A 20,862-nucleotide genomic window follows, 5' to 3' on the forward strand; every position below is an offset into this window, starting at 1 on the left:
GCTCCTGCTTCCCACCCGGTGCCTTGAGCACAGGGTGGTTATTGTTAATGGTTTGCCTTGCCTGACCATCAGACTCAAAGTAAACAAGCAGCACACCAGCTTCAGATTTTAAAAGGAACTGGAGACTTTGAGGCTTAGATATCATTGTAGATATCATTATGTAAGAGTGAACATCACCTGCCTGAAAATATCTCCAAAGTAAGAGAGATGTGAAGGAAGCAATTACAGTACTAAAGAAGTGTCCCTGGAGACTCTACCACTTGCTCAGGTGGCTGGTGAGTGGCCTTCTCCTTGAAGACCTTTGCAGGGTCATCAGTGTTGTGATGCTTCTGAGATGTTAGGAGAAGGTGAGATTTGTGCTGTCCTTTAACATCTACCGCGTGATCCCATCTTGCATCCTAAAAGGCTGCCTGGGGGTCTTGGCTTTTGAGCAGCCAATTTGCATGCTGGTGTCTGTGTATCAGGCACCAGTTCTTTCAGCACTGGTGTTCACATGCTTTGTTTTCAATATGTTTTGTGACAGCTTCTATTTTCAACCATTTTCTGCAAAACTTAGACAAAACAAGTGCCTTAGCAAAAGTCCTACCCAGGCTGTACAGAGGGTTTCTGGGTATAGGGTTTTGATGAACCCTGGCTAGGAGTTGTTTTCAGGATCTTGGCTACCCTGAGAAAGAGTGAAAACTGAACACAGAAGGGACAGAAGGAAAAGAAAACTGCTGTGCAGGAGAGGAGGGCAGTCCCACTGCTTGGTGGGAAAGCAGTGCCAGATCAGGCAGCTCAGCTGCCTAGATGCTGTGTTGATAACATCACCTGCACACTTAAGAAACCCCATGTTATTTTTTAGGCTGCTTTTGTTGTGTTGTCTCTTCCACTTCTTTTCCTATCCCCTTGAGTCTTTCAGCAGAAGGAAATGCTGGTGTCAGGGAGGTGTTGGCAGCTGCTCTCCCCTCTGCCCAGAGCAGTCAGATATGCTAGAGAAGTTTCTCCCTCTCTGCTTTTTTTCCTGAAGCCTCACCAAGTAAATGACATATTTGAGTATCGCCACACTGATCAACAGGATGTGCAGTGTCAGAGTCCTCTCCAAAGTTACCCTCTGCAGAAATAAGTTATTCTATGATGCAAATTTGTTAAGTAGCTCAGTGGCCCAAGTCACTTGATAATTTCACGTTAGAGGTCTTCTGAGGATCAGAGAGACCTTCATGTCCATCTGCATTTCACCTTCCCACTCTGCTAGTATACAGACAGGTGCTGGCAGCAGGAAGGTTTGAAAAGCAAGTTCCCCAAAAGCCCCAAACAACGTTGGAAATTATTTTGAAAAGAATTTACAGAATCACAGAATCATTTAGATTGGAAAAGACCTTCAAGTTCATCAAGTTCAACTTTTGACTTGTTAATCAGACCAGAGCACTGAGTGCCATGTCCAGTTTTTTCTTGAACACCTCCAGGGATGGTGACTCCACCTCCTGAGACGGCCCATTCCAATACCTGACCATGCATTCAGTGAAGTTCTTCCTGATATCCAAACTTGACCTCCCCTGTTACAGATTGAGGCCATTTCATCTCATCCTGTCACTTATTATCTGGGAGAAGAGACCAACTTCCACCTGGCTACAACCTCTTTTCAGGTAGTTGTAGAGAGTGATAAGTTCTCTCCTGAGCCTCCTTTTCTCCAGGTTAAACAACCCCAGCTCCCTCAGCTACTCCTTTCTGGACTTACACTCTAGACCCTTCACTTACTTGAAAGTGTTAATCACAGAATGCACCAGAGGAAGTAAATTAGTGTAATAGAAATGTTATGCAAAATAGATGTATAAGAGGTGTAAATTTAAAAGTGCCACAGAAGGAAAAAAAATCTATTGGAGAGGAAGAATTGAAAAAACAGGTGACCAGCATTTCTGGACCAGCAGTTGTTCCAGCCTTCAAAACTTAACTTGTGTGTGAATGAGCATCTGGGGGTCTGTGCCAGTGGCAAGCCCAGCGTGTATGTGCATTCAGGGCCAGAGGAACATTGCTTTGGAGCAGAGACCAGCTCCTATTACGTACCTGTGAGTGAAAGCCTGTATTACTGCAAACAGAAGGGGATATATTTAATTTAGTGCTTTGATTCTCCTCAGTCAGGGTTTCATCATTGCTTTGATGTGTATGCTCTGCACTAAGATGAAGGTTGTGTTATTTTTGTTGCTGTGTTTCCTTTTCTATGCCAAATCCTGGCTGCATAGATGAAAATTTCACACTTTTTTACCTTTCTCTGCGTTCCTTTCCTTGCAGTCTTCCTGCTCTGATATCTGCTGGGGGAGTAACACCTTTGGTTTACACAAAAGTCCACTGAAGGCTGCAGGCTTTAATGTATCTGCCATGGCATTCTCAGTGCAGTTATCATGACTATCCCATAGTTTACGAATGTTTTTAGTGGTCAGTATATTCTGTGGGTTTGTACTTAATGTGCAGCAGATAGCTCAATGAAATCTTTAGTATATGTACATATGTTATAAAGTATTATATGGATATATTTGAGAAGCATTTATTTTCTTTTCAGATACAATCATGGTTGTATTTCAATGTATTCTCTGCATAAAGGTCTTGGGAATGCATTAACAGTGTCAATTGATACTCTCACATGCAACACAGCAGGGCTTTAAAAAGCGGCTTTAGGGAACTGCGAGTCATGAAATGAACTGTTTTGCAACAGGAACCCACAGAAGGAAACAGAGGTAGACCTTGAATGAGCCTGGGCATGGGAGGGAGAAGGAGTTGGAGGGAGAATTTCCTTTCTGGGAGGATCCTCCTTCTCAGAAGGATGGAGGAAGCAAAGCAGAGAGGTGTCTGGATCTCCCAGGAAGTGGCAGCCACAGAAACTCCTTCAGTTTTGCTTTTATGCAATATGGATGCTAATCTTGCCAAAGCTGGGCCAGGAGCTGCTTGTAATAGCAGCAAGGGGCATTGTTCCAGGACAGTTTACACAGGAGGATGATGGGCTCAAACCATTGTGGTATATGTTAAGTTTCTTAGCACACATGATTTAGTTTTGGCTAGAAGAAAGGTCAAGGCTAGCTGGGATCAGGAATGTTTTTTTGATGAGGAAAAACAGTTGCATTTTTTTTTTGCCTCTCTAATATATCTTGTGTTTTATTGTCAACTTTTAAATAGTAGGAAGATGTGTAGGTGTGCTTTGGCTTCTGCAGGTTATAGTGTACCAGCAGTAACCTCTCCCATGTTCATGCAGGTGTGAGAAGTGCTGGGAGCTGCGCTGTGTAGTCGTCAGTCTGCTTGAGCTCAGGCTGGTCCTCTCCATGAGTTAGTTCAGATCACTGACAGTGGCTTTTCTACAGTCAGTTGTTTTGGATTAGAAATGGATTTGATATGACAGCTTTTATTTTTTAAAGACAGCTTTCAGCAGACCACCACTCTTATGGTAGCCAGTAATGCCCACTTGTTGCTGAAACCTTTCAACAGCCATGTGCTTTTCCTCTTTTTCATTCCCAGGGACCCTAGTGGGGAACAGTTATGATTTCGCAAACTCCTGGGCTTTGAACAGTGAAAACAAGCACTGCAAGAGAGTGCAGACTCCAAGCAACACCTGCAACATTTCATCTGATATTGCAGAGAAGGTTGGTGCTGCAAGATGCCGTTTTGGTTTCAGTCCTCCCCTATATGGAAAGCAACTTGCCTGCCCTTTGGCAAGAGAACACAAATCACAGAATCACTATTCTGAGTTGGATGAGACCCACAAGGAGCACCAAAGTCCAGCTCTTGGCACTTCACAGGACAGCCCCAAGAATCTCACCATGTGCCTGAGAGGGTTGTCCAAATGCTTTGGGAACTCAGACAGGCTTGGGGCCGTGACCACTGCCCTGGGGAGCCTGTTCAGTGCCCAACCACCTCCTGGGTGAAGAACCTTTCTTAATATCCAGTCTAAACCTCCCCTGACACAGCTTCATGCTGTTCCCTTGGGTCCTGTCACTGAGAGAAGAGATCAGTAGCTTCCTTAGGAAGTCCTTGATGCTTCCTTGAATCTGTGTCTGTACTTAACGTGGTCCTCCCCCAGCAAATGATTAGGATGAGAGATGCAGGAGATGCCCCTGTTGGGTGCCATGTGGGCTGAAATGGCTGTGCTGGGAACTGGGTTTGCTGCTGTACTGGCACAAGGTGTGTGGCTCCTCATCCAGCATGTCAAGTGTGAACCACAGGGAGAATGGTGGCTGTGTGTGGGCTCTGCTGTGATGCAGCAGGGTCAGGTGCAGGCCGGAGGTAGAAGGGACACATCCACAGTGTTGGCTCCTGCTGCCTTGCATGGGGCTGGGTGCAGGATGCAGCCATGTGCTTGCAGTGCTGGAGCTGGTGTGCCCTCTCTGCTGGTGCTGGCAGGAGGATTTCTACACTGGTCTTCCCCCTTGTGGTACCCTGGGATTGTTCTTTTAAAGCAAACCCTTCTGCTTTTCATTTTGGTAATGGGATTGTATGTTGAAGGTGTGGAGAAATGACCTTGGAGGCTGCATGTTATGACTGATGTTTTCGTTACTTGCATTACTGAGGAAGGAACTGTTCACTCACTAGTGACTGCAATTTTTCTCTCCTACTTAATCCTACCTGTTCTGCCTAGAGCTTTAGTATATATATAATACTAAATTATTTTTAAAAGTCCGTAATTTTATATGGAGTAAGTTTCATTAATTGATGTGATAGTGTGTGCAACTCATTCTCAGATCTACACATACCTTAACCAAGACAGCTGAATACATTCAGAAAATTTCATGATGGTGTAAAATTCTTATGTAGTTAAAATAACTGTCACTTCCTGTCCAAAGGTGTGAATATACTTTCCAAAAAACCAAACTAGTTGTTTGTACTGTATATCCTCCCCTCAGATATTGGACCTCAGGGAAGCCTTTCTGGACTTTAAGATGAATTCTGTGATCCTCTTTGAAAAACTTTAAATTTTCAAAGCCACCACTGTGTTATCAGTCAGTTATAACTCTCTGAAATAGATGTCTGAAATATATAATACACATCTGAATGTATAATAGAGGTCTGAGATATATAACCCCTTCTCCCTGCCCCCCCCGCCCCCCAGTAAAAAAAAGTCCCAAACCTAATATGCAAACACCAAACAGATAAACAGAGAAATCAAGAGCTTATTTGAGCCTGAAGTGTGAGTTGCTGCCAAAGAAACTTTGGTATTCCTTGGGAAAGGTGTGTTTCAGTGTCTGATTCTACCATCAGGGAAGTATTTCCAAAGCCTCTGCAGGCACCACCACCCAAATGGTATTTATGAATGTGTTGCAGTTTATGTACCTGGGAGTTGGCGGAACAAGAAGATTCTCCATCTAGGCTATTTTTGACAGAGGATATGTTTTCTGTAGGTGTTGCAAAAGCTCTGTGCCACCAGGTTATTTCCCTTGCTGGGAGGATATTCCTTCAGCTCTGCATGCAGGTGGCAATGCTGATTTATTGTAGAAACACAGAACTGTTTGTCTTGGCCAACTCTGCGACGCCCTTTGCTTCATCAACCTTTTTTTCTCTTGTCTGTTATAAATACAAATAAGTTCCTTGTTTCCCTTAGACACATTGTTGATGCAGGCAGATGGTCACCAGCTCAGGGAGGAAAGTAGCTTTCAATATGTACTGAAACATGTGGTGTTACAGATGATGACTGTCATGGTAAATTGAGCCTTCATCCACTGAGGGGTTACATCTGACTCCATGTATTCTGCTCTAAGTAAGAATTGTTTGGCAGGTGCCAGGTTTAGATTTATACCAGAGTACCTAAGGCCAAAACTGAGTTGTTAGTTTCTTACTATTCAAGTCCTGTGTACTGATAGTTGCCAAACTAGGTCCAAATAATTTCTCAGAAGTAGTAAGCACTTCCTGAAGCATGTCTCCTCTCCAGATACTTTGAGTGCTGGTTTCCTAGTTACCTTAAAAAGGCTAACTAAGCATTGGACAAGTTGCAAAGTTCTGACTCTCATACTTCCATTAAGCTTTTGGATGGGGCTGTTTCAGACACATTATGAAATTTAGTGAAACACCCTTGTGCCCCTTAGCACTTCAGCTTCACTGCCTGCAAAACTGGCTGAGGAAAGACAGCAGTGATTTCAGAAAAGAAATGTCCAGTCTGTGTTTCTTGCTGCAGACCTGATGTGTGTGTGTGTGTGGTGGTTGTCAGGGTCAGAACTGACTAAACACTTGACTTGAGTATTGGTGGAGCCAAGGGTGGGATCAAAGCATGAGGGGTTCCAACCTGGCTGAGATGTCTTCTGAGGGACAGGACTGCACAGTAGGACAGGGTGAGAGAATGGGGATTGTTCAGCCTGGAGAAGAGAAGGCTTTGGGGTGACCTAATTGTGGCCTTCCAGTACCTGAAGGGAGACCACAAGGAAGATGGAGAGAGACTATTTCCAAGGGGCTGGAGTGACAGGACAAGGGGAATGGCTTCAAAACGACAGAGAGTAGGTTTATATTGGATATTAGAGAGAAATTCTTCCCTGTGAGGGTGGGGAGGCCCTGGCACAGGTTGCCCACAGTAGCTGTGGCTTCCCAATCCCTGGAAGTGTCCAATGCCAGTTTGGATGGGGCTTGGAAAAACCTGGTCTAGTGGAAGCAACCTGGGATAGTGGAAGGTGTCCCTGCCCATGGCAGGGGGTTGGGTCTAGATGATCTTTAAGTTCCCTTCCATCCCAGGCAATTCCATGATTTTTTTGAACTGGTTACAGGGTTAGGGCTAGTTCTTGTGACTGGTTATGGCTGTGGGAATTTTGTCTATTCAGGCAAGTTTAATGTTTAGAAAATGTCAACATTGTAGCTGAGGCTGGGGAGTGGCATGCAGGGTGAAATCCAGTCTGATGGGTTGACTGCAGCTAATGTGGGTTTTATGCAGATGATGTTAAATATTGATGCTTTGTGGAAAAGGTTTGCTTTCCTGCAAACTGAATGAAGTTATATTCCTTCTCGTGTGAGTTCATGAGCTCACAGCATTTAACATTGCTTTATTTTATTCCCTGTGCAAGAATAAACACAGTGCTATTAATAGAAGTCCGGCCAAACAAGTGCCTGCTGAAGAATGTAGGGTTTCTTAATAGTGTGCTTTGTTTGCTTGTTTCAGCTCTAGGAGTGTAAATCTCCTCCTCTCCCAGCCTCCCTCCCTCCCTGGCAAGCACTACGGTTCGGTGCCCACCTCCCACCTTTCCATGCCCCCACGGTCTGTGCTTCTCTTTGCCCTCCCTGTCAACACTCCTGTGTCCCTTCTGCATCCGAAAGCATCCTTGGAGAGATGACTTCTGCCTTCTTTCACCAGGAACTGTAGTGACAGGACAAGGGGGAATGGCTTCAAACTGGCAGAGAGTAGGGTTAGATTGGATATTAGGAAGAAATTCCTCCCTGAGAGGGTGGACAGGCCCTGGCCCAGGTTGCCCAGAGAAGCTGTGGCTGCCCCATCCCTGGAAGTGTCCAAGGCCAGTTTGGATGGGGCTCTGAGCAACCAGGTCTAGTGGAAGGTGTCCCCGCCTATTGCAGGGGGTTGGAATGGGATGACTTTTAGGATCCCTTCTAACCCAGACCATTCTATGATTCTGTGTGGTAAAATGAGAAAGCCATGTTGCTCTTTTATCTTCCTAGAAAACGTTGGAAATTTCATGGTTTTATTTTGATTAATGGCTCTGTGTATCAGCTGAGAATCTTGAACCAGCTCACATTCTTACTCCACTGTTGCTCAGAGCATGTCCCTGCTCTCCACCTCTAAAAGACACCCACACTTACACATGTGTGACTACCTGTTGCCCACCTTGCCTTGTGATCCAGACAGCATTCCAAACAGGGTAGTTTCAAAAGGAAGCCTTCCTATTATGCCCTGCCCTCAGCAGCCGCTGTTTAGTTTCCAGAAAGGAGCTTCATTGCATTGTCTGGTCAATTTTTTCACTGCTCGGTTGTGTTGATTCAGGCTGCCTGTTCCAGGAAGAACTGCAGTCTCACAGACTCTCAGACGACCAACTACATGGGTAGCATGGATGTTGAAGTATAAAAGAGTGATGTGGAAAACTGTAGCAATGAGGCAGCCTTGAAAACAAAAATATTTATCTTTCAAAGCATTGCAGTTGATTAATACCTTGTTACACATTACTTTTATTTTCTAGATTTTTCATCTAATGGAAATGGTGTGTGTAGGTCAGACTTCACTGGATTTTATTAGAAAATTATACCTATAACATGTCAGACGTGAATATGCTTGAAAGTAAAATAAAATCATTTCAGCTTTTGCTGCAGTTAGGAAGAAATAGTCCTGCTCATTATCCCATGGAATACTTCATTATGCAATGAAGTGATAGCATTCATCCCCAGATCTGAAAGCAAGGAGAAGTTTTCATCTTTGACCCATAACTGGTCATGGTAGAGGTCAGAAGCAGGTCCAGCAAAGGTGCAAAGGTCCAAAGGTCCAGCTCCATCCCTGGAAGTGTTCAAGGCCAGGTTGGATGAGGCTTGGAGCAACCTGTTCTAGTGGAAGGTGTCCCTGCCTATGGCAGGGGATTGGACTAGAGGGTAAGTATCCCTTTCAACCAAAATAATTCAGTGAATCTATAAATATACTGTTCCTGAATCATCTGGAGAAAATCTGTGTGTATCTATATACCATAGGGATTAAATTCAAGGGAACAAGAGGGTGTGTCCGGTTTCTTCTGTTACTTTTAAGGTTTTATCTCTTTAATGGCAAGTGTTAAGCAACAGACAAATGCAGTTCATGCAGCAGCAGAAGGCAATGCCACAGAAATGGGAAGAATGTACAAAATTCCACCTCCAGCTCTGTGTAGTGGGACTAAGGAAGAAAGAAGGTCAGCAAGTTTGTGGTCGCTAAGTGTTGTCAGTGCCAGGATGCTGCTGATCCGTTTAAAGAAACACTTAAAATAGAACTTGTGCAGAAGTGAAGGGAGAAGTTTTATGACTTTCACCTGTATTTTGGATACTGCAGTCAGTTCTTCTAGTTTTAATCTTACAGACACCTTTACTCTGAGCACTGTTTCAGCCTGAGGCTTCACTCTCTGGTCTCTTGGGTTTAACTGTTTCTTTGTGTGAAGCAGCTTCCAGAGCTGTTGCTCCCTGAGCAGAAATGTTACAGCAGTGGGTGAGACTGCTATTATCTGATGCTTGCCACATCCATACACTGTTCCCTAACTAAAGAATAAGGACCTCTCCTAGTTTAGCCCAAGCACTGAGTTTTAAAGAAAGGAAGGAGAGAAAATAAAAATAAATTGCAGAATGGTTTAAATTGGAAGGGACCATTGGAGGTCATTGAGTCCAATTCATTGCTTCCAAAAGGGACATCTAGGTCAGGCTGCTCAGGTCCCTTGTCCACTCACATTTCTAATCTCTCCAAAGGTGGTGGTTTCACAGCCTCTTTGACTACCCTTATGGTGAATGTTTTTTTTTTTGTTTTGTGTCTCTCTGGATTTATTCATATTGGAACAGGCTCCCCAGGGCAGTGGTGATTGCCCCAAGCCTGACAGAGCTCAAAGAGCATTTGGACAATCCCCTCAGGTACATGGTGGGATTCTTGGGGCTGTCCTGTGCAAAGCCAGGAGTTGGACTTTGATGATTCTTGTGGGTCTTTTCCAACTCAGGAATATTGTATGATTCTATGATATTTCACCTTATGTTCATTAATTCATCACTATTGAGAAATGTCTATAAGACAGGAAAATTTCAGCTATAATTCTATAAAGACACTGGAAAATCTGAATAGCAAGAAAACCTTTACACAGAAGTAAATGTGTAAATCACTTTTTTTCACATATCACTTTTTAACACATATCACTTGATTTCTTGATAATCAGCTAGAACTCAGCCTTTAGCTGTACAGTTACAGGACAAGCCCAAGACCAAAGAACAATTCAGAAAAAGTAAAATGGGTTAATTTCTTTTGGTGTTTGCAATCTCCTTTATTTTTTAACTTGGTTTCACATTTAAAATTAACTGATGTGTAATAACCATGATGGTAAATGTGTGTTTATACTAGTTTTCCTTTTAATGGAATATACAAATCTGAGTTTTACTGTAACATAACAGCTGAGTTGTATTAACTTTTTGACAGGGCTATTACTTTATTAAGAAACCTTATTAGCACAGCCCCTAAATGAGCTTGTTGCATATCCTGTATTTCTGGTGCCCTGGATACTGTCTGGATCAAGGCTTTGATCCAGGAGCTGCTGAACTATTCCTCCTCTGGGTGGCCCTGAGCTCACTTTTGATTTTATCAGTTTCATCTTGAAGCACTGCTTTAAGAGCTTTCTTGGCTGCTCCCGTTGTTGTAACTTCCACCCTTAGGGCATTATTTCATCTCTTGTATACTTGTTTGTAGTCTTAGAGCAACACCAACCACCATTTATGTAGTTCCTGCTCCGTTCCTTCTTGTCTTTTTTCTTTTTTTTCCCCCCTCTGATTCAGCATGGTGGTTGCTATCTGGGCATCAGAATTATTCCAGGCTGGAGCTGCTTTTCTGAAGGACCATCATGTTCAGCTCTCAACATTATTTTAAGCATCCTGAGACCTTTCTCAGAAAGCTTAAAACCTCTGTGTTGTGCACTGAGCTCTTTGCTAAACTCAGAATACGTTCCCACTGGACTAGACATTTCTGGTCGGTTTGTTTTCATAAACAAGAAACTCTGTCTTGGCTCAGACATGTAGTAGCTTGAGTCGATCACCTGAACAAAACACCCTTTAGCAAAATAAGTATTTTCTACTCAGCGGTTTTCCTATACAGGTCTAACAGCTGCCATTTGGAGATGATCTCTAGGTTTCTACTGACTGCTCATCTCTGGGATTTTTCATATCTCAATAATGAGAAAACAAGACTTTTTTTTTTTTTATCCTTCTCTCTCTGTTTGGTTTTTTTTGTTGTTGTTTTTTTGTTTGTTTGTTTTCCCCCACAACTTCTGTGGGCTGTCACCTCAGGTCCATGCTAATATATTAAGGAGTAATGTTACTTGAACTACTCTGAAGAACATGCTCACCACCTCCAACCGCTGTATATAACACGTGAAATTTAACTTGGTTATGTGCGCTTGCATAAAACCTGACAAATAAATAGAATAAAGTTATACTTTAACTCTTTGTGCCAGGGTTGTGTCAGAAAATCATTTTTCTAATTATCTAAACTCAGTGCTAGTTTTACACAGAGCTAGTTTCCCTCTTAGGTTTTTGCTGTCTGAATAGAGAGGTGTTCTGTCTTACCCTCACTCTTGCTGTCATCGTGCTGGTTTATTCACCAGAAGAGCAGAACAAACTGCCTTTCTTCCCTGGGTTATTTTTCTACTATTAATCTGAGCTAAATTGCCTTGTTGTGCATTGGACAAACCAGCAGGAGTGACAGGCAGGTGTGGCCAGAAGTGGGAAACAAATTTGATTTCTGGGATTTCTGTCAGGCTCAATCTTTCGCTCTGAAACATACTCTGTTCCCTTGTTATCCAAAAGATGATCTAGTAATTTTTCTTCCTACATACCCCAATCCTAGGCTTCTCTCTTCCTGATAATCCAGACACCATCTGGTGCTTTGCTGAATGGGAAGCAGGCTTTGAGATGAGCTCAACTGGTTAAAACATACTGCTAATAAAGCCAAGGTTGCAGGTTTTGTCACTGCAAGGGCCATTCATTTTAGAGTTGGACTTGCGGGTCACTTTGAACTCAGAATGTTCTCTGAAGTCTGTGAAAGAAGAAGGTAGAATGCTTCCATCCATTTGCTGGCTGACTGACATGTTTTTGTGTGAAACACCATGTTATGTGAGACTCTATTCTGTAATAATTGATATTTTTATGTACCTCTGTGTATGTATGGATGTGGTGAATAAATGGATATCACTCAGAATTAGCTCTTGGCTATGATGTTACTAACTGCATGGTGGTGTTAAATAGTAGCTGTGATGTTATTTAACAGCAGTGGTCACAGCATGTTTGGAGTAGTTGGGTTTTCTCGCTTCTTCCTGAGACTCTAGTAAGTAATTTTGTCTCTTTTTTCTCTCTTGTCTAACTTTTGCTCCTCACCTCCTCTGCAGGGCATCATGGAAACCTGCCAGCTGCTGAGAACAGCTTCCACCTTTTCCCGGTGCCACCACCGTGTTGATCCAGAGCCCTACATCAGTCTCTGCGAGAGAGACATCTGTGCCTGTTCCCAGGGTGTGGACTGTCACTGTGCTGCATTCCTGGACTATGCCAGGAGCTGTGCTCATGAAGGAGTGATTCTGGATGGGTGGCCTGAAGAGAGCTCATGCAGTAAGCTGGCACAGTTATTCCTAGGCTGCTTATCCCACATAAAATCATGCCTGTCTCGCAGATTTATGTCCTGCAACTAAAAGCAACTGGTGCTTTTTTAGGATGTTAGTTGAGGCATGGCAGGTTGAAATCTGAAGAGCCTTTATTCACTCCTCCTTTCATCTTTCCATCACCCACCTTTGTTCTAGAAGTTTTTGTCCCTAAGACAGGATTGTTTGAATGCTATATTAAGCAGATCCTGAGCTGTTCCATGTGCCGCCTTGGTATATGATGTCTGTGAGGACTTACTTGGTACACAAAGGTATAGACAGGGATGTTTGGAGCTGTTTCATGTATGGTTCAGCTGTGTGGCATTATTCAATGTGTGCTTGTAAATCAGCATCCTAGTGAAAGGCTCTCTGATGTTTTTTCATAGAACAGTTGCTTCAACAATTACATTGAAATTGAGATGTTGCTTTTTTAAAGCCAATTTTTGTCTGGGTTAGAGCTCCTGATTACATCTTGAACTGCTGCCTTTATTAGCCCAGATTTGCTCACATCAGCAGTCCTGATGGCATCTCTGCTGAGATTTTGCAACAAGGAAGTGCACAGACTGACTGGGATGGATTGCGTTTATAGAGGGAAGGTCATGTTTGCCTCTACTCTGATACACACATATACCTCCACTGGAAAACCCTGGTTTAATAGGTAGCATACGGGGGATAAAAACCCCAACAACAACAACAAAACAAAACCCCAAATCAATCCTCTAATATCATGATTTCAGACATTTTTCTCATGTTTTTCATTACATAGAAAAAACTATTTTCTTACAGTGTTTATGGGAATTGATTCAATGGAGTAACTGTACTGATAACAATTCCTTTCCTGGTAAATGCATTCTGCCATTGGCCACCACTGAAGGGAACTGTGCCTTCAGGTGATGATTAGGGCAGGAATATACTGCCAACCTCTTATTCGATGGGTTATACACCAGAGGAGAGTCAGTTCTAGCAGTAGTTGGTTACCTCTCCATTGGGACACGAGGGATCTGCTGAAGGCTCATCCCCCTTGCTCAGGCTGTGAACCAGAGAACCCATTTTTGCTGGGGCTGTTTGTGAGTCTGATTAAAGTCTGATTAAATGTAGAGCTCATTTCTAACCCTTAAATTCACAAGCCATGTCTTCTTTTTTGTTTGTTTATTTTTCCCCTGAGTCAGGAAAAAATTGCCACATCAGGAGCTTAATTTTCCATCACCCTTCATCTGTGCTGTGATACTTTCTCAGGAGATGACGATGATGATGTTGCATTGGAGGTGTGGGAAAGGCTCTAGTGCTGGGCACACTGTGTGTGAGCTGCTGCCCAAGTCCAGGGCACCAAGGACAAGACCACTCCTTGGTTACCCTCCTACCTCCTTCACTGAAGTATTTAATGGGAAAGGGCAGGCTCTAATCTGTTCTTCCCACTCTGTGCCCACACAGCCTTGTAGGGTATGGTATGTGTATGCATTAAAATGAAGGAATGGCTACAGTGTGTTCTTGCATAATGGCTGGGCCTAGATAATGCCAGCAATGAAGGTACCACAGCATGGGGTTTATCCTGTGCTTTCAGTCCTCTGGGAGGAGGAGGATGGAATTTCGTAGTCTTACCAAAGAGTATAATTTCACAAACAGCGTATCTTAAATGTACAGAACACTGTTCAAATTACTTAGATATTATTGCAAATCTTCTGTGTTTGATTGTTCTTAAATGTACTTGGGTTTGGTCATTAAGACTTAATTTATTAGAGAACAAATTAACTTTAAGTATTTACATCACTACCTGAGAAGTGATGGTGTTGCAGCAAATTGAAAGTAAAATGCTTCTTGAAGGTTCTGCTTTTGAAAAAGAAGTCATTGATTGGAGAGGATGTGAACTTTTTGGTGTCTCTCTGGTTCAATCTCTGATAATTAAGGGATTTATTTATTTAAGATTTATTAAGGAATTTGCTTTTCTAATTTCTTTTACTTGTTTCAGAGCCAAGATGTCCAGTTGGCATGGTGTATAAGGAGTGTGTATCCCCATGTACCAAAACCTGCCAGAGCCTGAATATCAATGAAGTGTGTCATGGACAATGTGTTGATGGCTGCAGCTGCCATGGTAATTTTTTTACCGGGTTATTTACAGAGAAACATTTGGCAGTCATGCTACCTATTTTATTAGAAGAAGGAGAGCTGTGTCTTCGCTTAAATTTTCTTAAATCAGAAATACTTCTTTTCTGGGACCAAGCCCTAGAATAAACCAGTTTCTGTAATGCCTGTATGCTCACTCCATGAAAGGGCCGTTTTTCAGACCCAACTAAAAAGTAAATGTTTCTGTGAAAATCAGTACCAACTATTACTCTAGGATTGCCTTTATTTCTTGGTGAGGGACTGCTTATCCTTGATGTATTCCCTGTGAATTGCTTTGGTTAGAGGCATGCAGTTAGATAAGAAACAACAGAACATATATTGAAGGAATTTCTTGCAGAAAAACAGCATATGTAAAGCACAAAATATAATTTAAAAAAATCTTCCTGATTTCAGATCAGTAATTTGCCTTAGTATTGAATCTTTCATACAGGAGATGAGATTGGATTAAAGGGGGCAGCCTAAGCACCACAGTCTTCCTCTTCTGTCTGTTCTACTTAAAACAACGGCAGGGGGAGATTTTGATTCCTGACTGCAAAGCTCCCCATACTTCCAGTTCTAGCTCATTTTTGGTTGTTTTTTTTTGTTTGCTTGGGGTTTTTGTTTGTTTGTTTTGAGTGGGACTGTCTCTGCATTTCACCCAGTCAAATATGGACTTGGTGTGAATTCACACAGGTATTTACTGTCCCTCTGTACAAGGAACCAAGTGCAATGGAGGTTTATGGAGATGATAATCTGGTTTCCAAAACAAGGCAGTAATTACAATGTCAGCCAAGTGTGAGGAGTTACTGCATTCCGAGCTTGGTAGTTCCCTATTTAGCTGCCAGTCTCTTACTTACTGGAGGGTCAAAGCTGTCACTTTGTGGCGGGACCTGGGAAGGTGCCCATGGAAGGTGACAAGGGATTTAACCAGACACAGGAGTTTATTTTGTTAAGAGGGATCTGGCTACTACATTTGTGCAGTCCTGGAGATGTTGACAAGAGCTTAAGGAGGTGAATCCACTGGCTGCACACAAAGGCTCTTGCTATATTCTTCCTTTGGTAGGTGCATTGGTCAGTTCAGCACAGGAAAGATCTAAGAGGACAGGAACTAAAGATCAGAGAAGCAGGAGCTCCACAGAAAGGATATATATGGCATGAGGAAGGAAGGGGAACCACACAGAAAGAAATAACAATCACGAGTTCAAAACTTTTATTTGGTGCACAGTCAGAAGGCAAGAACCTTGATTTGAGTTTAATGGAAAAACCAGGATGATCTGATAGATATGACTAGAGGGATTCAGGATGAGTATTATACCTTCACTTAGCTTTCCTGTAGTTCTTCAAGAAAAGGGATCTGAAGGATCTGTTCAAAAAATGTCTTCTTTTTTTTCCTTTCTTTTTTCTTTTCCCTCCTTTAAATGCTCCACAGTTACTTTAATTGCTGTAAATGGAATTACTGTTGCCAGGAAAAAAGGCAGGCATTTTGTTTGCTTGTGGTCTCTGGAGAGCCAGGCATCTCTTAAATGCTCAGATCTTGTTTTAAATATTCCCTCACTGGAAGGATTTTCTCAACAGCCAAGATCTTTCCAGGAAGCTTTATGAAAAGAATGGGAGAAAGGGCAAGTACCTGTGTCTCACTGTCTGTGATGATTGCTGCCAAAGTCTCTGCAGGCTATTGGAAGGAGTCTTTTGAGTATAAGGGAGAGGGGTTTTCAAGAAACAGAATGTTTTGCTACAGCAGCTCTTTTAATAATGGAGTAATATCAACTATCTCTCAATATAGGGACTGAAGAGAAAGAAACTTCCTTGCTTCTGTTGCTAGCTCATAGTGCTATCTCAAACAAGTCCTGTACCTCTTTTGTGCTTCCATGTATCTTTGTAAGAGAAATACATATAATTAGGTAATAATAGTTGTGTAACATGGAAGCCTTACCAGTAGGATCCAAGTTGGGAAGTTGGCCATTTTGCTTTTTACTTCTGCTGAAGTTGAGAAGACATTCCAGAGCTTCTCATGATAATGTTTCTTTCTCTCAGACCTCTCAGCTAGACTTACATGGTATCCAAATTTATTTCTTCATTCCCTACATTGCCTCCTCTTTGGTCCTCTTATGTCAAATAGAAAACCTGTCTGGATACCCTTTACTGCAGTCACTGAAATGCACAGTTTTTTCATCAGTCAGGTGTTTTGGAGCTGGGGACTTGCTAAGCAAGGAGCTTTACTGGGAGCACCAGAAATGGTTTGCTCAGCACATCTGAGTGAGAGGCAGCACTAGAAGGAAGGCAGACAGCAGCCCCTGTGAGGGTTTTTGGCAAGCCTTGTGCCTTTTTATTGCTGTCTGTGACTAACTATGGATAATAATGTATACGCAGTCTTGCCAAAGTATATGAAGAAACAGAAAATCTAATGGTATTTACATTTCTGTCCCTGTGTGTGTGGTTTGTGTATCTGATGCTGCCCGACCTACCCAGATGGGCTGCTCCTTGATGGTGAACACTGCGTTGAAAGCTCCGACTGCTCCTGCATCCACTCTGGAAAGCATTACCCTCCTGGCTTCACCATCTCCCAGGACTGCAACTCATGGTAAACTCCATGTTGCTCTGGCGGGGTTGCCATAGATAAATCACTGCACACTGGTCACTGTTTTGGATGATCTCTCTAGAAAGCTCTCTACTGTTTTAAAATCTCCTTTTATTGGCAAAGGGGTTTGCCTCTCCTACTGGAATTGCCAGCCCCTTCCAAGAAGTGAGCTATTCACAAAGGCAAAATCAGCTCTGTTTTTAAGGGGATATTTGATCTGATAGAACAATGTGAAGGTCACACTCCTTCAAACAGTAAAGAACTACCTGTTTCCTGTGGATAAGATGGACCAGCAGGTTCCCATGTCTGGTTAGTGTCAGCAGTGGTGTCTTTGTTTTGACTTCCTACATTTATTTAACCTCTAAGCCACATTTCTTTCCAAGAGAAGTTAGCTAAAGGCACGTCCTTGGAACTTGTCACAAAGCTAATGAGTCTTCCTAGCATGGCCCATGATTTTTCCCTAACTCAGGAATGCCGACCTAAAGGTGAAGGCTAGCAGTCTAAAGAAAGGAAGGGGAATGAGTAATGTATTCCTGATCTGGTTTTGTGTGACGTGTGGACACATTTGTGGAAGGAGTTCAGACAACTCTGTACTCAGAAGTTTCCAAATAGAGTGCAGAAGGAGGACTCAGACTATGATATGCAGAAGAAACATGGTCTGTGCATCATCCCTGTTAATCAGAAGGTTTTAATTACCTGCATCACATGAACCATAACCATAACATTAGCATTTTGTCTGTTTCCCTGGAGCTCTCTGGAGCTTGGCCACATTGTTCAACCTTAGTGGTCTTGGGAGATGACTGCTGCCTCATGGGCTATTTTTTCATTGTTTGTATTTTTTATTGCTTCCTGTTATTCAAACTTGATATTGCTGTGTAGATTGTCATTCCATTGACTCTGCATTTATCTTCAGTACACTGACAAATGATTTTCAAGTCTTTAATAGAAGTCTAACTGACTTGGAGGAGAAGGATTATTGCTCTCCTGTGACGAGCTTGTGAGGACATGACTGGAGTAGTGTGGCAAGGACCCAGCACTGCAAGATAGAGGATTATGGAGAATCTTGTGGAGGGACAGTAGAGGTGAACACAGCAGGGGATTTTGATGTGTGGAGAAACAAAGGGAAACAGTTTTGTTTAAAGCCTGATGAGGGGACTTTCACTGCCTAAAGACAGATTGTAAAGAAGACTGGGCCAAACTCTTCTCAGAGGCAAACAGCAAAAGAGTATGAAGCAATGGACACAAGTTGCAGCAGAGGGAATTCTGTTTTGATACAAGTCAAAATTTTTTCATCCAAAATGGTGCTGCACTAGGACAACTGCCCAGAGAGGCTGGGGGACCTCATATTGGGTATTTCTAAGTTCAAATGGAAAAGGTCCTCAGCCACCTGGTCTACCTTTCAGAAGTTCTTGAGTTTTGCAACCATTCCCATTCATATCATCAGCAATTGCTGTAAAATGATGGTAAGAAGGGATGAATACATAAAGAAATAAGGTTATGAGAGAGGGAAAGGATGTTGGAGTCTGGTCTAAATTCCATCGAACAGGGGCCCATGTTTCAACTGTTTGGAAAAATTGGCAACAGAAGATTTAAATTCACATCCTCTTGTCTAACTTGCCATTGTGTTTCTTAGCATTTGTCGGCGTGGTACCTGGCTCTGCAGCAACGGGGAATGCCCAGGTATGTTGACTTTGCTCTTTTCTGGTTCTGACAAGTAACTCTTGCCTTCATGCCTCCCACTTACAACCCACTTGCATTTTTTTTTCCACACAAAAAGTGAATCTGTCTTTGTTCTTACTTGATTGCTCCACTGCAATCCAGATGGGGTCATACTCTTGTGAGTCAAGTCAGACATTGTGCTGTATGATTTGTGTAGCAATGAAAAATCCTGTTTGATGAGAAGAATGGTTCCTTTTTTGCTTACTTAATTTACCAAGATATAAGGATCAGTATATTCAGAGGACTGGCTTTCAGGTAGAGGAACATTCCTATGTTTCTTTGACCAGGTACAATTCCTTACTCAATTGTTTGAATCAGCGTACTTGTGTTGATGAGGCCATTGGAAATATTGGGAATAGACTGGATCACTGAATACCCCAAAGAACTGGGGCCCCAGTGGTCATGTTGTGGGTGAAGGAGATACAGCCCCAGGGAAAAGGTGGCTACCCTGCCTTCCATGGGTGGTGACAGTCTGCAGATGCCCTTGCTCCTTTTCCTCATACTGCATCTCCCAAACTCAAGAGTACTGATGACTGCTGTCACACATTTTTGTCTGCATGGAGAATGGGGCTTTTCGTGTTGTGCATTGGCCAGCAAAGTGCTGCCTTCCTTATTTCCTCCTGCTAGTTCTGTGGCTCATCCCCTGCCTCAGTTCCTGCACCATGCTGAGCCACAGAAAGACCTGGTTGACCTGAAGCAGCCTTTGACCCTGCTTGCATTGTGTGCAGAAGTCTTCAAGGAGACAGCACGGCTCCTTTAACTTGTTTGTTCTCCTTGTTTTGGGGAATTCAGAGTGGAAGGGACTGGGATTATGGCTGGACAGGAAAAGAGCAGGTAAAACCGGAATGCACAATCCTCACAAGTTAGGAAAACTGCAACATTTTAAAACGTTCAATAAAAAAGTCTGTCCTTCTGTAAACATTAAGGTTGCCTTGGCTCATCAATGCTCCATTTCTTCCTGCTTCAGACCAAAACAGCACTTGCCCCCAAGTGTCAGCAGTTAAAAAAAGGGCTGCTGCTGGTGCTAGTGGTGTATGAAAATGTTCCAAGAGAGACGACAGTGAGCTATGCCTTGTGCTTGAGGTGTTCATTATTGTACATGTGCCTACTAACAACCATAAACTGTATTGAGACAGTATGGGAGGGCAGCAAAAGCTCCCAAAGTAGCCAGATTTATATTGCTACCTGTGTTGTTTGCCTCCATTTGCAGCAATGGTGCAACATATTTTTATTGTTGTGTGGTTCCCACAAATATTTCTAAAATCATGTGGCCATAAAGTTTATGGACTTATGTAAGTCTAGGTAGTTCCTTTTTTTTTTTAACAACTTGTTCGTTAAAGAAAATGTCTTTGATATTGTGGGAATGAATTGCCCAGCTTTAAGTTTAGTGTAAAGATTGGTTTGGGTTCCCAGCTGGAGGGAGGGCAGTACCAGCCAACTAGCAGGAGCTGGCTGGCACTAGCAAGAAGCTCTCAAGCTGATATCATAATTGAAATAATTATGAAGGCAGTAGGTCTCTGGAAATTTCCTGGGATGCATTACATCAAATGGAGCAGACAGAGGGACCCATAAGAAGAGACTTTGCTGCAGGAAAGAAATGTCCCTTCCAGGAGGAATGCCAAAGGGCTGGGACTTGTCTTGGATAGCAGTCCCTGGCTCTGCCTGCTGCAAACCTGTCCTGTTTGTTCCTAGTTGCTGAGAATTCCGTGGAAATCAAAATGTAATGTTGTGGGTTACGCCTAGTTTTCTTTAAATCTCTTCTCCACATCTGATAGCCAGTTAAGTGACTCTGAAGCTGAGTACAATAACTCTTGGTTTACCTTTGGTCAAGTTTTATTGAAGAGAAAGTAGAATTTCCAGGGTGAGCCACTAAGTACCAAGCTGCCTTATTCTCCAGAGGATGACAGACAGCTGTCTGGGTGGTGCTGGACTTCTCTTAGAGCAAATCAGAGCTATGCAAGGCTAAGAATTCTCAGGCTCTGTGAAGTTGTGGTTTAACATAGGCTGGTTCAAGATGGTTAGCACTGAATAATATCATGTTGAGGGAAATTTTCATGTGACATTCATTAGACCGATCTTATGTGGGACTTGAAGGTGGTGAAGAAAGAATAACTCAAGGGGTTCACCTGCCAGGTTGTAACATTTAACATTTCTCCCTCCTTTGTCAGGGGATTGCCAGTGTAGGTT

At 42.8% G+C, this 20,862-nt stretch overlaps 1 protein-coding gene across 1 annotated transcript in view; it reads left to right on the plus strand.

Moving 5' to 3' along the window:
• VWF (von Willebrand factor) overlaps nucleotides 1-20,862 on the plus strand; it is a 140,969-nt gene that overhangs the window by 9,379 nt on the left and 110,728 nt on the right. The window contains exons 6-10 of the mRNA XM_071551468.1: nucleotides 3,484-3,608; nucleotides 12,033-12,249; nucleotides 14,245-14,367; nucleotides 16,848-16,959; nucleotides 18,590-18,636. Coding sequence (XP_071407569.1) covers nucleotides 3,484-3,608; nucleotides 12,033-12,249; nucleotides 14,245-14,367; nucleotides 16,848-16,959; nucleotides 18,590-18,636 — 624 coding nt within the window. The remainder of the gene's footprint in view (nucleotides 1-3,483; nucleotides 3,609-12,032; nucleotides 12,250-14,244; nucleotides 14,368-16,847; nucleotides 16,960-18,589; nucleotides 18,637-20,862) is intronic.

Source organism: Pithys albifrons, chromosome 3 (assembly GCF_047495875.1).
Source record: "Pithys albifrons albifrons isolate INPA30051 chromosome 3, PitAlb_v1, whole genome shotgun sequence".
Taxonomy (NCBI): domain Eukaryota; kingdom Metazoa; phylum Chordata; class Aves; order Passeriformes; family Thamnophilidae; genus Pithys; species Pithys albifrons.